The 18,642-nt window shown below is 33.4% G+C and overlaps 1 protein-coding gene and 1 non-coding gene across 2 annotated transcripts; one reads left to right on the forward strand and one right to left on the reverse strand.

Moving 5' to 3' along the window:
* Window positions 1-3,484: 3,484 nt before the first annotated feature.
* On the reverse strand, window positions 3,485-3,591 carry LOC146930857 (small nucleolar RNA R71). The gene has a single exon (XR_015009130.1). It is a non-coding gene; the product is annotated as a small nucleolar RNA R71 (small nucleolar RNA).
* Window positions 3,592-11,045: 7,454 nt separating this feature from the next.
* LOC146930858 (putative E3 ubiquitin-protein ligase ARI7) lies at window positions 11,046-18,580 on the forward strand. Its single transcript, XM_085702294.1, has 15 exons — window positions 11,046-11,390; window positions 12,121-12,245; window positions 12,762-12,867; window positions 12,984-13,074; window positions 13,332-13,504; window positions 13,807-13,911; window positions 14,006-14,094; window positions 14,531-14,638; window positions 14,994-15,084; window positions 15,176-15,265; window positions 16,964-17,011; window positions 17,324-17,395; window positions 17,594-17,693; window positions 17,781-17,907; window positions 17,998-18,580. Exons 1-15 carry the CDS (start codon window positions 11,220-11,222, stop codon window positions 18,254-18,256), a joined length of 1,755 nt encoding a protein of 584 aa, XP_085558420.1. The 5' UTR covers window positions 11,046-11,219; the 3' UTR covers window positions 18,257-18,580.
* The last annotated feature ends 62 nt before the right edge of the window (window positions 18,581-18,642 follow it).

The following is an 18,642-nucleotide window of genomic DNA, read 5'->3' on the forward strand; positions in this document are numbered from 1 at the left end:
CAGCAATTTAGGTTCAAGAACCATTAGTTTCTCATTTTCTTGTGAAACAACAAACACATAATTGTCATTGTCGATGATGTTGCTGCAAGAATCGACTAGAACACAAGAAATCTCCCCAATGGAAAACATATGATGTTGTCTTAGAATCAACCACAAAAGTCTACATTGTCAAACTACATATCGTGAATCCATTGTAACACAACCACATAGCACATCGGTGAAAAACTCATAGTTTTAGCTAAATCAAAAGCAATGTCATCATCACGCAAACAAATACCAAAACTTGTGCGGTTCTAATGAGACGAGAAAGATGTATCAATGTTACACTTGAGTCGACCCTGCTGAGGTTTTTGCCAACGAACCTGGGGTGTTATTTCGGAGGTTTATGTATATGCCTGCACATTTCCCACAAGCTGAGTGTTAGGGCGTCTTGAGCATTATGATGTTGCTGACTTGTTGTACTTGTAGGCATGTTGGCTGCATGTCAGTCCTCCAATAAATGTCATGCTCGATCAACATGAGCGCACAATTCATTCTTCTTTGTCCAAAGCTTAAGATTATGATGTTTCCACACACTCCATATAATAGCAACTATTTTTTGACCATGCTCAGGTTGCAAGTTTTGGAATAGGAAAAAGATGGCGTCAACGGTCGAGACATTCGTGAGGAAAATATGATGCACATCATGCTATAGACTATCCATACTTAATATTTGAATAGCAAAAGGGAAATCAAAGAAAACATGATAAATATCCTCATAGGTTGCGTTAAAACTTACATAATTCGTCGGGCATTACACATCTGTCTTACAATCGACTTCTAGTTGCCAAACAACCACGACACAACCTCCAAATAAGATTTTTGACTTTTGGCGACACTTTCAGACGCCAAATGCTTGACTAGAAACCCAAGTGCCGTATGTGGGAAGAATTAACTAGATCATCCGCATAAAGTCGATACACACTCTTAGCCAAATAGAGGTCATTTTCCTCCACTTTTCAGGCCAAAATATCAAACAGAACATGAGCAAACAGCGAGTTGCGTAAGTTATCAGACGTTATATCCTCCCTAAACATCTGTTGTACCAACGTTGTATTGTATTCCAACTCTTAGACGAGGCATCAATTAAGCTATCCACTGTAATGTTCCGTACAAAGTGCGCCCCTGGTATATTAACATATATACATATACCATTCAGGAGCCAAGGTTCATCAAGGATATGAATGGAGGTACCTGAGCCAATGCACCACCTCGCACCACCCCGAGCAATCAAACATGCATGCAAGATGCTTCTCCAAACATAGCTCGAATTATGACCCAGATTGACTGTGAGATAACTCTTATAAGAGAAATATTGAGCTTTAAAAATGTGTGAGGCCAGAGAGTGCAGATCGGTTTGGAATCTCCTATAGATATTATCATCAAATCTATATTATATGTGAAGAAAATACATGAATTTGGGATAACTTTTTCAATTCCAATTATAACCTATAATTTTAGGGTTAATTATGTTTCTAGTCCCTATAAAATAGCGACCTTGTAAGTTTAGTCCCTACTTAATTTTAATAGCATTTTTAGTCCTGATGAGTCTATATTTAGTCTATTTTTATGCATTATTTAGTTTAGTTTTATTTAGATTTGAATTTATTTTATTGCAATAATATTTCCTTTTTGAATCTTTTTACTACAATTGCATATTTTATATTTCAGGAACGAATATATGATGGAAGGTGTCTTGGAGCAAAAGAAAGGAGTCTGGAGCTGATTTGGAGCAAAAATACGAAAGATTCGGAACAAAAATATAGAGCCCCCAAGTCAGAAGCTTGGCACGGCCCGTGCTAAGGTTGGCACGGCCCGTGCTAAGGTTGGCACGGCCGTGCCACCTCTCTGGATGACTTTTGCTGCTTTTGCTTTAGGCCCAAGTTACCCTGTTGTAGTTTTACCGAATAGCCCTTATAGTTGCTTAGATTTTAAGTCAATTGTAAAGCTATAAATAGAGTAACTCTCCATCATAAACAATCATCTTTTGTTCTTGGAATAAAAGTTCACTTTTACTTTACTGTTTTATTTTATATTCTTCTTCTCCTTCCTCTCTATGTCTACAATGAACGTTAGTGAGTAGACTCTTCTTGTCTTGGGATTGTTGGATAAGTCTAATGACGTAATCTGGATCAAGCCAAGCCTTAAACCCTAATTATATGTTACCTTAATTTCTTATCTAAATTCACCGTTTTAACATGAATTAATTATTATCAAACTGTGGAAGCGAACGCGGAGGGTTTGATAATGGTTAATTCATCATCACAAATATCAATTCATAAAGCGAACGCGGAGCTTTGATATTCGAACAAGTGAATTTAGACAAGGTTTGCGAAACATGAGAATAGTCTAGCAAACCTTGGGACACATAAAGTTTCGACCTTCAAGGGTCCCAAAGGCAATCACCCATGAGAATAGGTGTGGTTGTTGGAGGGATACACTCACTGACTTCGAGAGAAGCTTTGATATGCTAAAGAGAAACTTGTCCTTAGAAATTAAGATTAACGCATAATTATAAGTTTAAGGCTTGCTTGTGAAAAGATTCGTTGTTATGATGAACCAATGATCTCAAGGCTCTTTTATTATTATTGTTATTTACCTTCAGCAACTAAACCTCCCTTTTTATAATCTTTCTTCTTTTCTAATCATTCTCTAAAAGTTAATCGAATTCATAACTCCCTAGCGGAACGATAACTCTACTTACTACTATTACTTCGATAGACCGTGCACTTGCGGTTTGGCCCTATCAAGTTTTTGGCGCCGTTGCCGGGGAGTTATTGCAATTTGGTTAACTTTTTTTTAACGATTAGAAAGAAAAAAAAATCTTTTTCGTTATTTTATCCTATTCTATTTTATTGTGTTTCTTTTTATATTTCTTTCCAAAAAAAAAACATATATATATATATATATATATATATATATATATAATATTATTTCCTCTTTTATTATTATTTTACTTTTATTTTAGAAAAAAAAAATCTCTCTCTCTCTCTCCATAAAAAAAAAAATCTTTTGCTTATTTTATTTTATTGTTTCTCTATTTCTTCTTTTTCCTTTAACTTCTTGGGAAGATAATAACGATATGACTAAGGAACGCTCTCTCAATGAGTATGCAATCCCATCTTCAAATGAGTCATACGATGCTATTGTGTACCCAACGGTTGAGGACAATTTTGAAATAGAACCTGCACTTGTTCACTTAGTGCAACAAAATCAATTTTTCGGATCACCCACTGAGGATCCGAATTTTCATATTTCAACCTTTTTAAGACTCAGTGGAACCTTGAATGCAAACCAAGAGGCCGTAAGGCTGCACCTCTTTCCTTTCTCCTTAGGGGGTAGAGCTAGTGCTTGGTTTCATTCATTGGAAATTGGTTCTATCTTTTCATGGCAACAAATGAAGCAAGTTTTTCTTGCACGATTCTTTCCCTATTCTAAAACCGTCCAATTAAGGAATCAAATCACACAATTCACTCAAAAAGATGGAGAATCTCTTTACGATGCGTGGGAGCGTTTCAAAGAAATGCTTAGACTTTGTCCCCATCATGGTTTAGAGAATTGGCTTATTATTCACATTTTTTATAATGGTCTTTTGTATACCACAAAAATTTATGTTGATGCAGCTGCAGGTGGAGCTTTAATGAACAAGAATTACACAGAAGCATACGCCTTGATTGAAGACATGGCTCAAAATCATTACAAGTGGACCGACGAGAGAGACATCATTAATTCTTCACCCTCCAAAAAGGAGGCAGGTATGTATGAAGTCTCTAACTATGATCACCTTGCCGTTAAGATTGATGCATTAACCCAAAAATTTGAAAAAATAAATGTTAGTGTCATCTCTTCTTCTTCTTCTGCATCTCCTTCTTGTGAAATTTGTGGTGTATTTGGCCATATTGGCATTGATTGCCAACTAGGTAGTGTTGTTAGAAGTCCTGAGCAAGTAAACTATGCTCAATATAATCAAGGGTTTAGAAACAACCAAATTTTTTCTCAAACCCCTCAAAATCTTTTTGGACAACAAACAACAACACCTAGTTATGCAAACAACAAAAGAGTCCCTCAAAAATCCAGCTTGGAACTTTTTTTAGAAAATTATTGTAAAAATCAATCCGAGCAGCTCCAAGAGCTTGAAAATCAAACTGGATTTTTGAAGGACTCTCTTGCCAAACTTACATCGAAAGTAGACTCCATAGTTACTCACCGTGAGATGCTAGAGACTCAAACATCTCAAGTGGCTACTCCCTCTCAATCCTCCGAAGTCCTCCTAGACCAAACCGAAACCAACCCCAATAACCATATAAGTGTCATTACCCTTAGGGATGGTAAACAATTAGAGGATCCCATTGTGAAAGCTAATAACAATGAAGGAGAGATAGGATGTGATGAGCCTCAAAGTGAGAAAGCCATAGGAGAGAATGAAAAGTCATTTGTTTCACCATCTCATGAGCCTGAAATTCCATTAACACAAGGGTTTGATGAGTCCAAGTTAGATGAGCAGTTTATGAATCTTATTAAAATACTTCCAAACAAATTGCCACCTAAGCTTAAGAATCTAGGAAGTTTTTCCCTACCTTGTGTCATAGGATCTAAAACCTTTGAGAAAACCATGTGTGATTTGGGAGAGAATGTTAGTTTGATGCCATTATCCCTTTCCGAAAGATTGGGTATAGGATAGATGAACCACTTTCTAACCGTCAAGCTAATGACTCTAAACGAGCGCTTCGTGGGAGGCAACCCATGAATTTTATTGCTTTTATTTTTGTTTTGTGTTATTTTAATTTGTTTTGTAGGTATTTGTCCAAATATGATGCAAAAAGGGGAAAGAAAGTTGAAGCCATTGACCAGAAAAAAAAAATCCAAAAAAAAAAAATCCAAAAAAAAAAATCTCAAAAAAAAATAAAAATTCTTCCTTCTTTTTACAGAAGCTTGGCACGGCCCGTGCTAATGTTAGCACGGCCGTGCCAACCTTTCAGCCAAAAAAAAAAATTGAAAAAAAAAATATTTATTTTTTATTTATTTATTTTTTTATGTTATTCAAAACAACCTCTTTCATTCTTCCTCCATAACTCTCTTCAAACTTCACCAAACCATAATCTCTCCACCAATCTTCATCAATAAACTCAAAAACCTTATTTAAACCCCAACCCCATCACTAAACCAACCTTTCGCACACAAAACCCTAACCTTCACCCAAAATTCACACCAAGTCAACTAAGGTCAATTGGAATCAAAGAAGAAAGGTAAGTAGACTGAAGACTTCAGAAGTGGTGCAACCAAGAAGCAATCAACAACTCATAATCATGGGATCCAAATCAAGGATTCCAAGCAAAGAAATAGGTACAATTCTCTAATCTCTAGAACTATCTATGCTTGCAGGTACCCTGATGATTAATGTTATGGATAGACTAGGAATGGATGAACATATGATTAGGCTGTTGAATAACACAACCCTGTGCTTAGGTACCTTCAAAGGGTTATGGCTTGCACCATATAAAGTAGGAAAGAGGTAGGAATGATGAGGATTGATGAGCTGTTGTTGTGGGCTATGCTTTATAACCATCCTATTAACATTTGCCATTATTTGCTTGATTATCTTGTTTTAATTGTTAAAAAGAAACCGGATGATAAGGGTGATATAATGGTAGGTGGAATCATCACTTTTATTGCTAGGAAGTTTGGGGTGAGTGTGAATTAAGGGATCAAGAGGATAGAGGGGAACTATTATCTAGACTTATATACTACTTTGTCCTTCCTTAGAACTCATGACCACAATTACCAATATGAATAGAAAATTATTAGAGCTTATTGTTTGATTATTCTATCTAATCCGGACTTAAATAATTCGGAGGTGGTGGAAAATTTGCTTTATGTTGGTACTAACCCACATGTACATAATGATGGTGATGATGGTGGTGATAAAGCGGAGGTAGGTGCCAACTTGCACCATGAACAAGAAGCCGGTGGAAGCTATAATGATGAACGGCGGGCATGGATGCAAACCAAAGTTCAAAGAATAAAGCACCGAGCAACAAAGACAAGGTGTTGAAAGAACCAATGTCCAAAGGAGCAATCGAATAAATGAAGAAAACAATCAAATGCTCCGAAACATGATGTAACACCTTCACCTCCAAAGTCCACTATGGACCTCAATAAAATTGTGAGCTTTCCTCTTCCTCTACTCTTCTCTATTCTAATAATTCTTCTTCTTCTTCTTCTTCTTCTTCTTCTTCTTCTTCTTCTTCTTCTTCTTCTTCTTCTTCTTCTTCTTCTTCTTCTTCTTCTTCTTCTTCTTCTTCTTCATCATCATCTTCTTCTTCTTCTTCTCTTTTCTTTTCTTTTGAATCATTGAGGACAATGCTTCTCCTAAGTGTGGGGGGGCCTAATAAAGTGCCTAGAGTCGTAGTGTTCCCAAACTCCCTTGAACTTTATTCTTTTGTTTTGTTTTTATAACAAGAGGCATAACTAAAGTAGCTTGTTTTTAATGTAAATATGGCATGAAAATTTTTGTTTTGTCTTTTCCTTAGGTTGCTTCTTGTACATGAAAGTAGTTTCTAGTGTTTCTTGTGTTCTTGCTATACCCATATCTTGTTTTAATGTGAAAATTCTCCAATGAGAAAAGCACCCGGTTGCAATCCTTGAGCAAATGTATGAATAGGTATTTTAAGGAGCACGTTCTATCTTTAGTGTTAACTTAGACCCTTTAAAGTCTTAAGAGTAAAAGTAGTATAAGTTTGTGTGGGAAAATTAATCAAATTGTTCTTAATTGTTATATTCTTATTAATTTGTTAAATGTTAAATGGGGCGGGAGAATGGCACCAACATGTGGTGGAAAGGACAATTACATCCTAACTTCCTAATTGTGGTGGTGACTCCCTAATTTGAACTTAATGTGAAACAAATTCATCAATGCTAGGGGGAAAGGACAATTACATCCAAAAAGACTTCCTACGCGGAGATGAAACAAATAATAATTTTGCAGCACTGCTTAGGGTGATTTTGAATCTAGGGGGAAAGGACAATTACATCCGAGAAGACTTCCTACGAGGATAGATAGCCCCTAAGCATCTGCAGCCCCTTTGTGCTTAATTGTTAATTTAATTTAATTTTAACTTAAATTCCCATCACTCTTATATGAAATGAAGAAAGGACTTTTCTCGGTTACTTTAGCATTAAGGATAGAACCTGTTCCTCATAATGTCTGTCTTATACATGAGCAAGAAAAGGGTTGGACTGCACACACACTCACTTGAGACTTGATGTTGGGTTGAATAGGTTCACGAGGAATGTTTGAAATTGTGATTAGTGTACTTGAAACAAAACCTTCAAAGAGACTTGTGTTTTCAATTGCATTGCCATAATTAATCCTTTTAGTTGCTGCTATGTCCATTGCCTTTTGCTTGAGGACAAGCAAAGATTCAAGTGTGGGGGAGTTTGATGAGTCTATATTTAGTCTATTTTTATGCATTATTTAGTTTAGTTTTATTTAGATTTGAATTTATTTTATTGCAATAATATTTCCTTTTTGAATCTTTTTACTACAATTGCATATTTTATATTTCAGGAACGAATATATGATGGAAGGTGTCTTGGAGCAAAAGAAAGGAGTCTGGAGCTGATTTGGAGCAAAAATACGAAAGATTCGGAACAAAAATATAGAGCCCCCAAGTCAGAAGCTTGGCACGGCCCGTGCTAAGGTTGGCACGGCCGTGCCACCTCTGTGGATGACTTTTGCTGCTTTTGCTTTAGGCCCAAGTTACCCTGTTGTAGTTTTACCGAATAGCCCTTATAGTTGCTTAGATTTTAAGTCAATTGTAAAGCTATAAATAGAGTAGCTCTCCATCATAAACAATCATCTTTTGTTCTTGGAATAAAAGTTCACTTTTACTTTACTGTTTTATTTTATATTCTTCTTCTCCTTCCTCTCTATGTCTACAATGAACGTTAGTGAGTAGACTCTTCTTGTCTTGGGATTGTTGGATAAGTCTAATGACGTAATCTGGATCAAGCCAAGCCTTAAACCCTAATTATATGTTACCTTAATTTCTTATCTAAATTCACCGTTTTAACATGAATTAATTATTATCAAATTGTGGAAGCGAACGCGGAGGGTTTGATAATGGTTAATTCATCATCACAAATATCAATTCATAAAGCGAACGCGGAGCTTTGATATTCGAACAAGTGAATTTAGACAAGGTTTGCGAAACATGAGAATAGTCTAGCAAACCTTGGGACACATAAAGTTTCGACCTTCAAGGGTCCCAAAGGCAATCACCCATGAGAATAGGTGTGGTTGTTGGAGGGATACACTCACTGACTTCGAGAGAAGCTTTGATATGCTAAAGAGAAACTTGTCCTTAGAAATTAAGATTAACGCATAATTATAAGTTTAAGGCTTGCTTGTGAAAAGATTCGTTGTTATGATGAACCAATGATCTCAAGGCTCTTTTATTATTATTGTTATTTACCTTCAGCAACTAAACCTCCCTTTTTATAATCTTTCTTCTTTTCTAATCATTCTCTAAAAGTTAATCGAATTCATAACTCCCTAGCGGAACGATAACTCTACTTACTACTATTACTTCGATAGACCGTGCACTTGCGGTTTGGCCCTATCAAGTCCCTATAAAAAAAAAAATTACTTATAATTTTAGTCCCTGCTAAAACAAAGTTTGATTAATTATCCTTAAACTCTTAAATTTTTGAACGATTTTTTTGAGACAAGATTAGAACACTATGAAAGGTTCGTTTACTAAAATTTAGAATTTTCTGATATGAAATGAATTAAATATGAATTTTTTAAAACGACAAAAGTTAAAGATAAAAAGTAATAAAATCTGGATGTAGAAATCAAATTTTGCAATAATTTTTTGCGGACGAACTTTTAGTAATGTTCTAAACATGTCTGCAAAAAATTGTTCAAAAATTTAAGAGTTTAAGCATAAATTAAACAAATTTGAATTGAGTAAGGACTAATACTCAGTGCAGGAAAACAAAATTAGGGACTAAAAATGCTATTAAAATTAAGTAGGGACTAAACTTACAAGGTCGCTATTTTATAGGGACTAGAAACATAATTACCCCATAATTTTAATCAAAATCAAAACAATTTTAATCAAAACTTCATAAAAATGTTGTTCGTAATTTATACACATTAGCGTAATAAAAAGAATAGACAGACGCATGAACACTAGTTAAATATAAGGAAAGTAATATAATTTGCTTATATCTTTTTTTATCCCAAACATATGAAGCTTAGAGATATAGTACGTGTGTGGGTACAATACGTTACGGGTATGCGAATACACAACTTTTTTAAAAATTTATGATACGATACGACTAAGATACGTTGACAAAATTTTTATACTAAAACACATGTAAAATATATTAATAAAAGAACTCAAACACAAATTTTGTTTAATGTTGATTGATTGAATCTCATCTCTCTGGTTACTTTCATCCATAAAAAACATAATTTTTAATTGATTAATCGAAAAACATAATTTTTTGTCCTTCATATTTTCCAGGATACATATTTGTGAAATATGTTATAATTACTAGCGAAAAGACGGGCCTCTTAAAAAAAAAAACTAGCGAAAAGACGGCCACTCATGTGCCCGTCTTTCCGCTTTTTTTATTGCACTCACGTTTGAAAATTATTAACGGTGTTTTTTTAATGAAATTTTGATTTGGATTAAAACTAAAAATATTAATGTTTGTTGCTTTCAAGTTATAACAAATCAAACTAATCATGATTATTTATTTTAGTGTTAATGAAATTTTATTTTGGATTAAAACTAAAAATATTAATGTTTGTTGCTTTCAAGTTATAACAAATCAAACTAATCATGATTATTTATTCTAGTGACACCAATAATATAACCAAAAAAAAAAATACAATCTAAATTCTTTTTTTAATGAAACCAACAACAACGATCTTTATTATAGAAAAAGTTATTTAAGGGTATAATTGAAATAATGAAAAAGTTATTTAAGGACACACACACACACACACACACACACACACACACACACACACACACATATATATATATATATATATATATATATATATATTCATATCATGTTTGTTTCATTTTTTTTAATATTTAAATTAAATTTATTCTTATCTATTTGTTACACGTATTATTTGTATTCAAAATTAAGGGTATTTTTAGAAATAAAAATCCAGCCCAAAAGTGCTGAAAGAGGTAGTTTCCTTTATATATAGTATAGATTTGTGTGTACATGTCCAATATCTATAAGTATCCGATAAAATCTATATTATAAATTAAAATAATTATTTTTGGTACACCTTAAATATGTATACGCGAGTATCCATAGAGTATCGTTGTTCGATAAGTATCTATACGAATATATCTCTATATTTGGATTAACTGAACTTCATAGCTGCAAACTCATATTTCAATGAAGATATAAAAAATATTTTCTTTACAATTTTAGTCAAAAGAATTTTTTTATCTATTGTTATTTTATATTTTTGACTAAAAACTCATATTTTAATCGAAGAAATGCAATGTAGTTTGATTATATTTATATTTTTGACTAAAAACTCATATTTTAATCGAAGAAATGCAATGTAGTTTGATTATATTTTTTTGACTGAAAAGTAGTAATATTTAAGTCTAATAACATATATTCCTAAAAAAAAAGTCTAAAAACATATAAAAAAATTCTTTACGATTTTAGTCAAAATAAAAAAAAATACAATTGTCTTCATACAGACATTTACTCATTACAATATATTTTGTCTATATTATGTTTTGACTAAAAAGAAAAAACTAATAATTTTATCCTAAAAAAACATAAATCAAATCTTATTCATAATTGTGTTTGTCTTTTTTTTTTTGTGTGTACTAATTATCCTTGTCTTGATACACACATTTGTCTGAATCTGACCAATAATAATTACATTTGGTATCCATTTATGACTAAAATTTACTACTTCTAAATATTTTTCTTTTACAACTTTGGTCCTTATCTTCCAATTTTCAACTTCTATTCCTTTCTTCTTTCCTTTCACGGACCATCATCACATTTTTATTTTATTTTTTTTGGAATCAATAAAGCAAAGTAACATTTTTTTTTCTTCTCTCTTTAAATTCCCCAATTTCTCAAGCCCTAGATTCTCGATTTGGGATCCAAATTCTTCAATGGACTCCGAAGATGATATGCACGATGCTCACGATATGGAGTCCCTTGAAGATGACGATTTCTACAGTGGTGATACGGAAGAAGGTGCGATGGATTATTATAGTGATTATGATGATGATGCTGGTGATTACTTTGATGATGCTGATAAGATTGAGTCTCGTCGACCTGAGGTATATATCAATTTCTCTTTTTTCATTCTCAATTTTCGATTTTTATCATTTTTTTTAATTTTTAATTTTTTTATGCAAAAAAAAAATTTTGTTTTTTATAATGTTGCTTATGTGAATTTGGTTTGTTGAAATCAGTTATGTGTAACAGAATTTATGTAATGTTTGTTTTTTTGTTTGTTTTTTTTTTGATCAGGTGTTTGATTTGTTGAGACCACATTTTCTGAACATGTTTTCTGAAACCAAACAAAAACCCTGTTTTTTTTAATGTTGATTATGTGAATTTGTTTGGTTTCTTGAAATTACTTGGGTGTTACAGAATTTATGAAATGTTTGGTTTTTTAGTTTGTTTTTGTTTTTGATCATGTGTTTGATTTGAGACCACATTTTCTGAAACCAAACAAAAGCTTGTTTTTTTTTTTTCTGTTTACCTTAAAAAGATTGATTTAGTGATTAGTGGTGGTTGGATGAGGTTAATTGCAGTAATTGTTGGTTTGCTATAATGAGATAAGATGTTGGTTTTAATGGTTAGATTCTGTTTTTTTTTTGTAGGTGGTGGTTAGATTCTGTTTTTATTGTTGTTGTTTGTTGTTATGTATATGAAAATAACTGTGTTTTTTTGTTGGTTTTGAATGGATTTGACTTGAGTTTTAGAATGTCAAGTTGATACATTTGTTTTGTTTACAATCATATACCGATTTCCGTGTAACTGATTAGTTTGGTTGGATTTCAGCAAAATTTTACCATATTGAAGGAATCTGATATCCAAGTAAGACAGGAAGATGACATTGATACAGTTGCAGCTGTTCTTTCTGTATCAAAAGTTGCTGCAAGCATACTACTTCGTCACCACAATTGGTAAATTCAATTTCATAAACCTGTTTTGAATATGTTTTTTTTTGTCCTAAAATTGATTATGTTTTGTAAAGGAGTATCTTTTTGAATTTTATTCATTTCTAATCTCAACGTGTAATAAAAAATGAAGTGTTTTAGTCTATAAGAAACATGTGTTTTAGTCCTCATAAAGGACTAAAGTCTAAAAACACATTATTTTATTGATTGCGTGAAATAAAAATGAATATGATTCAAATGAGGACTAGTTTGACAACATATCTTGCTATTTGTGATAAAAAATATTGTGAAGTCTTTTAAACCTTATTGGTTGATATTTGTTTCATTTAAGTGTTTCTTCAAAAAAAAAAAGTGTTTTTGTATGGCTTTTATTATACCTTCTTTAGTGTTTTAACTTTCAAAATATTCGCTGAATCACTTCATATGCATGATGCATTCACTGCTCAATGTATACTTTGTAAGAGATGAATAGCTGCAGCATATTGTATACTCGTGTGATGTGAGAGATGCTTTGTGTTGTAGGAGTGTCAGTAAAGTGCATGATGCATGGTTTGCTGATGAAGAGCGAGTCCGAAAAGCGGTTGGCTTGTTGGAGAAGCCAGTTGTCCAGCATCCTAATACTAGCGAGGTGAGATATGGATGGGTTTTAGAACTGTTTGATAATGTTGCTACTTGATTTTTTCTCCTGCTGTGGGAGCTATATTCTCTATATAATTTTTTGGTATTTGTTTCTGCTGTGGCCAGCTTACATGTGGCATCTGTTTTGAAAACTATCCTCGCTCTGGGATTGGAATGGCTTCTTGTGGTCATCCATACTGTTTCTCATGCTGGGAAGGTATCTCTCGTATTCCATTCCCCTCTTCTTTTGTTAATTCTGATCAAATTTTGGCATTGAGCTGAATATATGTCCTTTTTATTGTTTTGGGTGATAGAATATGCAATTTGGTGCAAGTTTCCTATACCCATCTTAAGTTTTTTGGTAGCTTTTATGGCCTGTTTCATATGTTATATTTATTGATTAGTTAGTGTCCTTTCCTTCAGTTCTTTTTTGTTCTTTCAAATGACATTTTTTTGTCCTTTTCGGCATGCTAGGATACATCAGCACGTCCATCAATGATGGTCCTGGATGTTTGATGTTGAGATGTCCTGAACCCACTTGTGGCGCTGCTATTGGTCAAGATATGATTGATTCATTAGCATGTAATGAAGATAAAGAAAAGTATGCCCGTTACCTTCGTAGATCTTATATCGAAGACAATAAAAAGGTATACGATTATTAAATATGAATTATGACCTGCCAATTCGAATCCATGTAGACTATATGTTATCCATATTTCATTTTCATCATGCGATCATATTTCTTTACATACTGAATCAATCGTTTGACATATTTATTATGTCCTGGCTAAAGCTAAACTAGTAAACTTGAATATAAATTTCTATGTTATGTGATTAATAACCTTCACTACTTTTCTCAATCAAGATCAATATTTATATATCTCACAAGTCACAGCTCTATGATTGTTGTAATAACCTCATTTTTTTTACTTCTTTTGTTTTTGTCTAGTCAAAGTGGTGTCCTGCCCCTGGTTGTGAATATGCAGTTACTTTTGATGCTGGAGGTGGAAATTATGATGTCTCTTGCCTCTGTTCGTATAGCTTTTGTTGGAATGTAAGTTCTGCTGGAATTGTTTCCAATTATTACAGTATTGGATTTTAGAATCTTCTTGTTTGTTCTCCTGACTAATGTGACTGTGAATCTACAGTGCACCGAGGAGGCTCATCGTCCAGTGGACTGTGGCACTGTGGTAAAGTGGATTATGAAAAACAGTGCAGAGTCTGAAAACATGAACTGGTACAGATTTCTAAGAGTTTTGCTCATGCAAATTTCTTTTAGTAGAAAGAGAGAGTAATGTGGCATTCTCACAAATTAAATATATCTAATGTCTTAAACGGATACTAATGGAGAGTATTTAAGCGGTGAAAACTATCCATATTTTCATGCTTAAGTTGAAGTGGACCTTGGTTAAAGGGGTGTGAGTCCTCACTTCATTTATAAGAATTTTATAAATGAAATGGAGAACAGTGATGCCTAGCCCTTTATGTTTGGACTATAACTTTACCAGACAAACTAATAATCCATGGACTATATTAGGATTCTACATTCGCTTGGTCTCTTTAATAATTCTTGAGTTTCTCTGCATTTCTGTAGGCAGTCATGAATAAATTGCTGCTTTTTGGATAGTTGAGATTTGAGAACCCGAGCTGACTGTTAATTTAATTACTTGCAGGATACTTGCTAACTCAAAGCCATGTCCCAAATGCAAGCGACCAATCGAAAAAAATCAAGGATGCATGCACATCACGTGCACTCCACCCTGTAAATTTGAATTTTGCTGGTATGCGTTTTGTTTTTTTTTTCTTTTTCCCCAACATGTTTTTTAATCAAATTATATTGCATTCTATGTTCTTGGATAAGGATACAAAATGTGTATGCATGAACGCGTGATAGACAATTTCAAGAAAGTTACAAGTATGGGTATATTGGAATAAATTTTACATGAAAGACTTTCAAAAATACATGACTTTATAGTATAGTTTATATAACATAGAAAAGGAATAAGATATCGATATTGTTATGAAAACAATTTATAATCCTTTTGAACAATTATTTTTTTGGGGTACGTTAACATATATTACCATGTTTTCAAACTGATTGAGCTCATACAAATTTGATACATTTTATCTACATAGGTTATGCCTTGGTGCATGGTCAGACCATGGTGAAAGAACTGGTGGTTTTTATGCTTGCAATCGTTATGAAGCAGCTAAGCAAGAGGGAGTGGTAAGAGGCACATACTGAACAAACTTTTCTTGATTCATGTTTCTGGCTACAATTAGCTCACTTTTCTTGAACTAAATTTTGTTTCATGTAGTATGATGATACTGAAAGAAGAAGAGAAATGGCGAAGAATTCATTGGAGAGATACACCCATTATTATGAGCGGTGGGCCAGCAACCAATCTGTATGTATCACTCTATACTTGTTCGGTAGTCATGTCTTAGGGAGTTGTCTTCTGCTATAATTTCTGAATTCTTTCATCAATAATTTATAGTTGCTAGGATTTCTAATATTTTGATAGCTAAATGACTAATTTTAAGTTTATTATTTCGTTGCATGGTATTTTGAGTCACAATCTTCTTGCTTATGTATTTTTTGTTCACTGGAGATCAAATTTAACCGAAAACCATAGATGTACTTTCACCTAACAACTTAAGCTTTTATGAAAGTAATGATGAACGAGAATTCCAACAATGCTCCTCCTGCAAGACACTTCTTATTTGATAAACAAACCAAGAGTACTCCTCTTGACTGGTTATTCCTTTGATAAACCTGAAGTGACAGAGTTCTTTTTCAACTCACATATAGACTATTTAGTTGTATACTTCTCCTCCTAATGGTCTGGCCTATAGTTTTCTTTGGTCTCTCTTAAAAGGTCCAGGGTTCAAGTTCTGGCAAGGAGAAAAACACTAACATAATAATTAACATACTAATATTTGCCATTAAAAAAAAAGTCTTATCTCGGCCTCAAAATTTTATGTTTGTGCAATGAATTTTCCTTTTGAACTTGAGTGGTGCTTTTCTATCACAAATTACATTGAAAGAATTATTTTGTTTCAAGCTCCCTATGTGGATTATATGGTTAACATCTCAGTGAGCAAGTCCAGAACCAAGACTAAAAGATAAGGTACCCCAAGTCTCTTGGGCCACACCTCTAGTTATAGAAAAATCTTCCAAATTTTCTAGCTGTTTCTCGTTGTAAATATCTTTACTTGGTTCAATATACCCAATCATAACACCTTTCTTAGCACTCCATCATTATTTTTCCTTTCACATCAATTATATACATGTATAGGTCTTTTGTAGCTCCCTGATATCTTTCCATCAATCTTTGTAGTAAGTAGCATTCATGATCAATCTCCCCATGTAAAACTAAATTGATTTTATGTGATGTGAATATCTTGGACTTTGAATAACAACTGAGTTTAATACTTATTCGATATATGTTTATCATGTGGTACCTTATATTATCTAAATCTAATTACCGTGCTATCTAAATCTCAGAATATTTGGTAGTGTGAATAATTTTGATTCTCCAATTTAGCATTAAGTTTAGCTGAATAAAATCAATATCCTATAAATAATTATCATCAAATTTAAATATTAAAAATATTACAAATAATTGGATATCTGTTCTGTGTCATCCTGTGGTATAAAGTTTGATTCTCGTTGCTCTCATTCTTATAATAAGATGTTGAATTTTAATACATTGTCAAGGACCAACTCCCTTAGAGGAATGTTGAAGCTGTTCCCTCAGAGGAATGTTGAAGCTGTTGGGTGAGTTGGTCCTTGACTATGTTGAATGATTGACTAATAAGGAACGTTTTGACATGCTTCTTATTTTTGTTATTTTGAATATGCAAACTTACATGGAATGGAAAGTTAACCGGTTAGTTTATACTTTATAGTGATTTCTTTCTTGATTGAGGTTGATTTTACCTTGATTCTATATTTTAAACTGTATTTTGTGTTACTACTCTGGAAATGCATTTAATCTAGCATCTATCTTATTATCTCGAGTGTTCTGTTTTAAGAATGTTTCGTATGTGCTTATATTAGTTATTCATATAACATGTGCAATATATTTTTTCTCGTCTCACAGTCAAGGCAGAAAGCTCTTGCAGATCTAGAACAGATGCAAAATGTTCATGTAAGTTGCATGTACTCAGCCATCTCTCTCCCGGCCTTTTAATTTTGTATTGTAGCTTGTAACTTTTGACAACTGAGATAACATTTTTTACACTTGTAATATCTATTTTTCACGCATGTCGTGTCTTTACAAAAAAAAAAAAAAAAAAAGTTTCGCCTTGTTCAGGAATATGCCATTTCTACAATAGTAGCTTATTTTCCCTTGCTAGTTAGATTTTTTTTGTTGCTTTTTGCTTGCCTTGCATAATCTGTCGTTGATGCTTCTAGGGATAATATAATTGCCAGTTAATCCTCATCTTTCACTTTCTGGCAGATTGAGAAGCTTAGTGACACGCAGTGCCAACCTGAGTCACAGCTTAAGTTTATTACGGAGGCCTGGCTGCAGGTAAATGATTTGTTCAGTTTCTAATGCTGCTGTTATTCATTGAACTATTTCATGAAGCTGATAATTTCACGAGAGATTTTATTATTTTTATGATCTTTATGTTGGTTTTCTTTGTCACAGACAGCAACCATAATTTCTGAAGTTCATTTCAAGGTGAAATAGAAGGCTTTCTAAACATATTTTTTTCTCTTCTTCCAGATAGTTGAGTGTAGGAGAGTGCTGAAATGGACGTATGCATATGGGTACTATTTACCTGAGCATGAGGGTGCAAAAAAACAGTTCTTTGAGTATTTGCAAGGTTTGAATTTTCAACTCACGTTTAATTAGAAACATGTGTTTTTGGCAGTTTCCCCATGATTAATACTCAACTATATTTTGTTTTCAGGTGAAGCAGAATCTGGTCTGGAGAGACTTCATCAATGTGCTGAAAAAGAGCTACAGCAATTCCTCAGTGCTGAAGGCCAATCTAAAGAATTCAATGACTTTCGTACAAAATTAGCTGGATTGACTAGGTATATATTTCTTCTAAATTTTTAAACATCTTTCGCTCTTGTTTTGTTCATATATTCTTAATTTTGATTTCCTGGTATATTTTTTCGTAGTGTGACTAAAAACTACTTCGAGAATTTAGTGAGGGCTTTAGAGAATGGTCTATCTGATGTAGATGCTAATGGGGCTTCCTTCAGCAAAGCAACGAGCTCAAAAAATGCTGCAGGGAGCAGTAAGGGGAGAGCTGGGAGAGGAAAGGGAGCTTTGCGATCAAACAGAACTTCTGATGATAGTCACTGGAGCTGCGAACATTGTACCTCTGTGAATGTCAAATCTGCCACCACATGCCAGATTTGCAATCAACGTCGATGAAAATGTGGGTTCTCCGTTAGAAACACTTGTTAAGGTGCGTGGCCACTGCACCAAAGGCTGAGATTGGGTTCTTCTCATTACCCTCCTATCACTCAGCTGAATTTGTTGTTTATTTTCTGTTATAGGCTGTTGTAACTGAATGTTGTAACATAATAGATGCTGGAGATGAACACAAATGTGCTTGTTGTGCCTTTTTTTGTATTTTATTTTATAAGAAACCTAGATATATTCGTGTATATAAATAACCTTATGGTTGGGTTACATTTTTAAAAATCATGATAAGGAACAAAATGAATTATATACCATATCATTTGGGATTTGTAATACCTTTTGTCAACTATCTTGTTGATGTCTTCACAATATGGTGTGTGCCTGTGTCTGAACTA

The sequence above is a fragment of the Medicago sativa genome, chromosome 4 (genome assembly GCF_051527215.1).
Source record: "Medicago sativa cultivar Bolivia chromosome 4, Bolivia_mono, whole genome shotgun sequence".
NCBI lineage: Eukaryota > Viridiplantae > Streptophyta > Magnoliopsida > Fabales > Fabaceae > Medicago > Medicago sativa.

Excerpts from the sequence above, each read along its gene's own strand:
- LOC146930858 (XM_085702294.1), top strand. The coding sequence starts at position 11,220 with ATGGACTCCGAAGATGATATGCACGATGCTCACGATATGGAGTCCCTT. Across the intron at positions 15,266-16,963 it reads GGTGGGCCAGCAACCAATCT|TCAAGGCAGAAAGCTCTTGC; the intron begins GTATGTATCACT and ends CTCGTCTCACAG. Across the intron at positions 17,908-17,997 it reads AAATTAGCTGGATTGACTAG|TGTGACTAAAAACTACTTCG; the intron begins GTATATATTTCT and ends ATTTTTTCGTAG.